Genomic DNA, 7,653 nt, shown 5'->3' on the forward strand with positions numbered 1-7,653 from the left:
CAAGTGAAAATATATATACCGTGAGGGTAGGGTTTTGACTGTTTCGTTCTGCTGTATCTTTAGTGCATAAAACAGGGTTGGCACATTGTAGGTCTTCAGTAAGTATTCGTTGAGTAAGTGGTTGAATATATGAATAGAAGAGTTCCATTGTTTCCACTGAGGGACACGCCAGGTTTATTTAATCAATCATCTATTAAATGGATATTTGAGTTGTTTCTGGATTTTCAGGATTTCATAGATAATATATCGATAAGCACCCTAGATGACTCTAGTAGAGACTGTGGCTGCCTCCTTAACATCCACTCCTCCTTCTCTTGGTGACTACCCTTATAACTACTCAGTTAACCAAACATATACCAAGTAGGCCAGATTTCTTGCAGAATGAAAAGTCCACCCCTTGCTCTGACGCTACACCATGTCGCTTCATTGTAAATTAATCAGCATAATCCCATTTGATTGTTGTCTCAGGGTTGTGCAAGTGACCAAATTCAGCTAAAGACACACAGTATGATGTCTGCCAGGGGCATCTGGGAAAGAAGCTTTCTAGATCTACTGGGAGCAACTTTGTTTATTTCTCTCCCTGGATACAGAAGAGGGAGAATCGGGCCCCGAGGGCCATTTTGATCACAAGGCTTTATCCCTAGGATAAACTGGCAGTAACGACAGGAAATGACAGAAATGCACAGGGCAGAGCCCAGAATAAGTTGGGTCCTTGACATTTTTGCATTGCTGAATCAAAACATCCTCGAAGCCTTCCCCATTTCTAAGCTTCCACTGGTGCATTTTTAAAGACCAAATGAGTTGGATATTCTATTCCTTGCAACCGAATGACTTCTAAATGGTACATTCCCATCTATACTTGGTTTTTGTTTTTATATCCATGTTTTAATAGGATAGAGTTCTAGAAGTGAAGTTGCTGGGTCAAAGAGTATACAGATTTTACATTTTAATATAAATTTACAAATTACAAAGAGTCAGATTTTAAAAAGACGAGAGAGAAAGTGACAAAAGAGGTTGAAAAGAGTCTATTGAATGGTATCAAGAAATAGGATTTGTTTGTTTTTTTCATACTTCTCTTTGGGCCTGCCCTGATCTCTCATCTTTTATCTATCTCACTTAGCCTGTCCAATCTCTGAATCTGCACTCTACTTGGACTGAGGTGGGTAGGTGTATATTGGTGGTGGTGATGGAGTGGAACAGAAGGCATTTCAGAGGAAACAGGAGCATCTTTAAGCTCATTTGCTTCTGGAGAGAAGCCTGAGATGTTTAGTTAGGGCAGATCTAAAGCTACGGATTTTAACAAAGAGGAGTTATATATGAAATTAATTTAGGCTCTATGCAAACATAAAAGCAACTCAATGAGAACTATGGAAATAAGACAGGACAGCTTAGTTATGACCAAATAGTTAAGAGCCTTGAATGCAAGGCTAAGGAATTTGGGCTCCATCCTGGAGGCATTGACAAGGCGATATTAAGGGCTCAGGACTGCTCCCTATGCATGTGCCATCCAGAGTTACAGAGGAATAGAAATTTGGTAATGGGGTGTGTACCTTGCCATACTTTCCTCTTCCAAGATACCCGGTATGGACTGCATGTTCGTGTCCCCCCCCCCCCACCAAATGTATGTGCTCAAACCCTAATCCACAGTGGGATGGTATTAGGAGGTAGGGCCTTCACAAGGTTTAGATAAGGTCATAAAGGTGGAGCCCCCGTGATGGGATTAGTGTCCTTATAAGAAGAGACTAGAGCCCTCTCTCTGCCATGTGAAGACACAGTGAGAAGGCCACTGTCTACAAGCCGGGAAGTGGGCTCCCACTATTTCCATGGCACATTGGACTTCCCAGCCTCCTGAACCATGAGAAATTAGTTTGTGGTTTAAGCCACCTGGGCTATGGCATTTTTGTTATAGCAGTCTAAACTAAGACAATATCCCTTCTTCACCTTATTCCTGAGGTTGTGAACCTTTCCCCCTTTCAGACCTCCTCCACCTGCTCCAGTGTTTCCATGCTCAGATCCCATGATATCTTCTTCCTGGATCTACACCGGATATGCATAGGAATCATGTGTTGGGACCTGTACTCCAAACGAACTCTGTAGACAAATCTTCTATGAACTGGATGTAATAGATCTATTTTTACAAATGTCCAAAAGTGCATTTGCGCTTTCGTTTTCTTAAAGTTCAAAATACTACATTATTTGGACTGGGATTTGGGGGACTGCTGGTGGAAGAGGGGCACAGATTGCTTGCAGACATCATGGCTGCTATAGCAATAAAACTCCAGTGGGAAAACAAGAAAGATCTCAGAGAAGGGGAACATATAAGTTGGTAAAACCTTGGAGAATGCAGGACATCGGTGATTTGTAAAAATTTCTCCACCTGGTGGTTTCCCTCATCTAGCCTCACAGAGTTTCAGATAGATTAGAGCACAGAAGGAGCCCATGGTGTCCCAGCAGCGGCAATGCATTGGGAATCAAGACAGCTGGAGCTTGGTCTCCACCTGACTATGAGCTTGTCGAGAGACTTTGGGCAGTTGATTTTCACATTCTGCACCTTGGTGTCATCATCTGTTCAAAAATGTGATGGTAACAGTGACCTCTAAGCTTATCCATGCTTATATCCTCAGTGGACCACACAGAGCCTAGCAGATAGTAGTTGATCAGCAAATTCATTTCGAGCAGGCTGAATGAATCATGGCATAACCTCTCCATTTCTATCTTTGTGTAATTGTTCAATTCCGAGTCTACCCTCTTACTCAGAAGCCGGTTTGAAGAGAAAGTTCATAAATATTAAGTAAGGACAGTTTTTGGACACATGCAATGTGGAACAAAGTGTTTTTATTTGATATTGTTTTCAGGCATGGTTGGAAGGTGAAGGTGACTAACGGGATGGTGCATAGAGCGGTACACATGCTTACATGCTTAGTTGGCAGTGATGGTCCGCTGAATCCAGCTCACGTAGTTGCAGACCTTGGTGTAGACACCAGGTTTGCCTTTTTGAGCACAGCCGATACCCCAGGAGACAATGCCCTGGAGCTCTCTGTTGCAGACCACAGGGCCACCAGAATCACCCTGCACAAGAGGGAAGAGACAGTGAGAACTCCCAACTATGCCAAGATGGGAGAAAGGCAAAAACCCTGTTTCTCCATTACCCTGGGTCCATTTTCTCAGGTAGCTGATTCTCTAGGAAGCACCTTCCCTTCCCCTGGAAATCCAATTCTCAATCTCTGACAGCATGCCTCTCCTTTCTCCTCCCTCCTCCTAGCTCCTGCTCTTTTCTTAGTTGTAGGCATGCAGGGCCAAGAAGAGGTGAGGACTGGTGAGTGCAGTGCTGCCCAGCTAGCCCTGCTTTTATCAGAAAGCTTCCTTCTACAGCATACCTCCTCAGCAGCGTGCCTGGATGTCCTGTTTGTACATCATCTTCTGTGTATCTTTTGACTCTTGGCCTTAGACATTAATGTCTCAAAAAGAAAATTTATCACTGATCCCAAATCTCTCCGTGGTCCCTTATAATCCATCCCAGAGACAGCTTTTCAATCTGTGTTTTGGGAAAGGGAACTAAAGTGGAAGGGCATGAAGTTCTGCTGAAATGAGTACAAAGAAACTGACCTGGCAGGCATCCTTTCCACCCTGCAGGTAGCCCAGACAGATCATGTTGCTGCTGATCTTGCCAGGGTAGGCATTGCGGCAAGTGCTGTCAGAGAGGATGGGCGCTTGAAGGCACTGCAGGGCATCAGGAAACTTTCCTGATGGGTGCAACAGTAAAAATGGAAGAATATTTTCCACAGGATTCCTAGAAAATTTTCCCAATCTCCCCCCCCGCCCCCCAACACCTTCCCTACTCTCTCAGATTGCCAGTAACTTCTATTTTGGAAGAACAACAATTATCTGGAAAGTCTTTCCAACAGTTTTAGTCAGCAAGTGTTCTCTCTGACATTAGCATCATTGACAATAGATCTCAAATCTAGACTATGTCTCAAGCAATTCTCTACTTTAGGCAATACCCAAGCCTTCTGTTCTGTTTACCTCCTCAGTTTCTACTTCTTTGCAAATCACTAATCACACTTCAGTTGAATATCTGCCATCTTTATCATAGCTCATTTTTGTTGTGTTTTCCAGCAAAGGAATCTTCCTAAGACTCCATATGTCTACAAACTATCCTCTACGAATCTTGCCTTCAGTGACAATTTGGACTAACTGACCCTCGACATGTCTTTCCCTTCTAGGATTTCCAGAGTTGGTGCTTTTGTTCCCTGTGACACTTACCCCCAACGCTCTGAAGATTCCCCCAGCCAGAGATGAGGCACTGGGTACCAGCAGCTGCACAGGATTTTGGCAGAGAGACAGCAGACACTCGAGAGTTGAGAGTGGCAGGTGAGCTCAGTTTAATCAGCATGATGTCATTATCAAAAGTTTTTTCATTGTATTTGGGGTGGCGGATGACCTTGGCTGAATTGATGAATTGCTCAGCACTCTCAGAGACTGCAATGTTGTGTTCTCCCAGACGCACCTGGATTCGGCTGGATTAAAGGATGCAAAGTTCCTTGAGGGCCAACTTGAGCTTCTCCCCTTTCCCTGTTCACCCCATTCATGAGCATCAGCACGAACACCATCCCCAGCAAGCATTTCCACACATAGGTAATTGTGCACTAAAGGGAGCCCTACCAGTCATGGTGCAGGTGAGAGTAACTCTTAGGTGGGTGTCCCTACCAGTATAGACTTATAGCCCACCATTGTGTTAGAAAGTTATTTCCCATGACTAAGTGATGCCAATAAAAAGTTGGGAAGTGAAACAGGAATTGGTGGTGACTATTCAGCACCTGTTACGCCTCCTCTGGTTGAGATTACTGATTACTGTAGGGAGATGTGGCAGGAATCAGAGACATGAAAGAATTTTAAGGGGGCAGAATGAATTGTGCTTATTTTTAGTGTTTACTGGAAGCTTCATGTGGGTTATTACCTCCATATGCCATTTTTTTCCTGATTGAGCTATCATGATTAGGACTATTTATTGATAATGCTCTTAAGCTAGTTCTAAGTATATTTCATCACTCACTAGCTCCCCTCCCATGTCTTTGGTACCATCATTTGGAAGGACATCAAGGAACTCTAAGTTTACTTTTCCATGTAAACTTGCCTCAGTGCATCATTCAGTGCCTGGGAGGAATGATGAGGCTCTTAGAATCTGAATTCTCTGCCCTCAAGTATAACTGTGCAGTTTACCCTGATTGTGTTTGGTAGAGTTGGGGCATGAGCTGATTTGAGAAAACAGGACTGGTTACTTACGACTTGTAGCAGTGAGCTGCAGACACCACCCACTGGGAATTGATGAGGGAGCCGCCACAGAAGAGGTAGCCCAAGTTCAGGAACACCTGGTAGGGGACAGAATTCTTCTGACAGGTGTAGCCCCCAATGATCTTGTCATCATCATCAATGGGGAAAGCAACTGACAAAGAAAAATTGGAAACAATCAGGTAAACAGATCAGATCCATCTTGGAGTTTCTACTTACCTCAAAGTTTTTGCAGATTACCTAGTAAAGAGAAGATAATGTTTTCCCTTGACACATAATCAGGAAATGGTGAATACATAATTTTTACATATTTTTCCCCAAATCTCATTATTCTATTCCTTTAACACATACCCTACTTATACTATTATGTGTCTAATTTTTTAATTTATGCTTTAAATTTGATATACTGTTTTTTAGCATAAGCAACACACACACACACAAACACACACACACCTCGATCAGAGACTCTATGTAATAAATGCCCTGAACATTATTATCTAAGGGTATAAAGAATACTTTTTATACAAAACTTTGCTCAACAGTCACGTAAATAAGCTTAATAAGGTTTTACAGTAACCATGCTTATGTTTATTTTTGGTAGTTGGTATAGGATAGATATCCCCGTGAAGTAACAGAAAGGACGATTTTAGAAGCCCCCTAAGAATATTCAGGCCTGGAAGGAATTGGGAGTTTTGTATTCTTGTTCCCCCAATTTCTTTTTTTGGTTCTTGCCTAAAATTTTCATGAAATAATTTCATAGAACATTATATGGTTTTCCTTTCCAATCTTTCCCCTTATCTCAATTTTCTTCCCAACATTTTAAAATTTACTCAGCATTCTGAAGTCTGCCCACTGATTTATTAAGATTTGGATGGCTCCCAAAGTCTATGATTATATTGTATGTACCCTATTTCCCAAGTATTTTAAAGTAATTTTGGGAAAGCCATTTCCATATGTATAGACTAATGTATTGAATTTATACCTGTCTAATTGGGGAAAGTTTAATAGTAAGATTTGTATAAATTTGGTAGTATAAAGAACAGAAATAGACATTTTTCTTTCTTTTGGTGATTAAATGATACATTATTTTACACCAGAGAGATTTCATTAGCAAAAATGTTGTAAAACCTAGCCCATAGCTTTTATTCATGAGAAATGAAGTACCTTCACCTGTTAAGGTCCTTGTGAAGATGCCCATCAGTGTAGAAGAGATGCAGGCTCTGACCCTCATAGAGTCTTCAGTGAGCCCAAGACTAGTCACTAGTCCCAATTTTCACTTCCAGTTATTAATTCCAAATGCTTAGAAAGGTCAAAACAACATTTCCTTAATGTTAACTCTCCTTTCCTTTTTCTTTTCTCCATAGATTTTTCCTTGAAGTTCAGGGCAATTTCTGCCTCCTTATACTTTCTAGGCTAATTACTCTTACTCACTATCATCTTTCCCCCACAAGGGAGATTTAATTATGTATAGACATTTGTACGACTGTAATCCCCCTCTTACTGTTACTGTGGTTTTTGTTACACTTGGTTAACCAGAGTCACGAAGCATTTTCTGATGTGTCCTCCAAAGATCATTATAGCCTCACACTACGTTACAATACCTATATCATTTACCCCACTTCATCTCATCACGTAGGCATTTTATCACCTCACATCATCACAAGAAAGGTGAGTACAGTACAATAAGTTATTTTGAGAGAGAGACAGAAGAGCACAGTCACATAACTTTTATTACAGTACATTGTTATAGTTGTCCTGTTATTATTAGTTTTATTGGTAATCCCTTACTGTGCCTCATTTGTAAATTAAACTTTATCATGGGTATGCATAGGTGGGGGAAAAAACACAGTATATAGAGGGTTCAGTACTATCTGTGGCTTCAGACATCTACTGGGGGTGGATGTAGCTGCTGCAGAAAAGAGAGGACTACTATATATGCTGTCATTTCAATATTTTAAGCTTCTTGAATACAGAGATTCTATTCAACATTCATTGTTGTCTTTCAGAGTACAAAATGCAAACAAATACATCATGGACACCCACTGATTCATTTATTATTATTATAGCCTCACCAGTGGCTCCCAGCAGGGCAAGGAAGATGAAGGTCTTCATCGTTGCTCCCTGGATCTGGACTGGGGAGAGTGATGAACATTTCTCATCCACAACTATTTATACCTCCAGGTTTGCTATTGACACCCATGGCCATGGGTGCCAGGAAAGTGGTTTTACTGGAAACTCACAAGTCCAAAATTAGAATTCAATTCTGTGCCAAATTGAAGATAATTCAGCATCAGATTTAAACATTAGCTTTTGTCTACTTTTCCAGAAGTTTATGGGAATTGAAGTAATAATCCCACCTGGTGC

At 41.4% G+C, this 7,653-nt stretch overlaps 1 protein-coding gene across 1 annotated transcript; it reads right to left on the minus strand.

Annotated features, from left to right (window-relative positions):
• Positions 1-2,440: 2,440 nt before the first annotated feature.
• Positions 2,441-7,401, minus strand: LOC102739415 (serine protease 1-like). The gene is made up of 5 exons (XM_006743554.3): positions 7,362-7,401; positions 5,284-5,443; positions 4,264-4,517; positions 3,607-3,743; positions 2,441-3,069 (listed from the first exon to the last, which is right to left on the minus strand). Exons 1-5 carry the CDS (start codon positions 7,399-7,401, stop codon positions 2,920-2,922), a joined length of 741 nt encoding a protein of 246 aa, XP_006743617.1. The 3' UTR covers positions 2,441-2,919.
• Between the last annotated feature and the right edge of the window lie 252 nt (positions 7,402-7,653).

Source organism: Leptonychotes weddellii, unplaced genomic scaffold (assembly GCF_054177405.1).
Source record: "Leptonychotes weddellii isolate Sample4059 unplaced genomic scaffold, ASM5417740v2 HiC_scaffold_10110, whole genome shotgun sequence".
NCBI classification, from domain to species: Eukaryota; Metazoa; Chordata; class Mammalia; order Carnivora; family Phocidae; genus Leptonychotes; species Leptonychotes weddellii.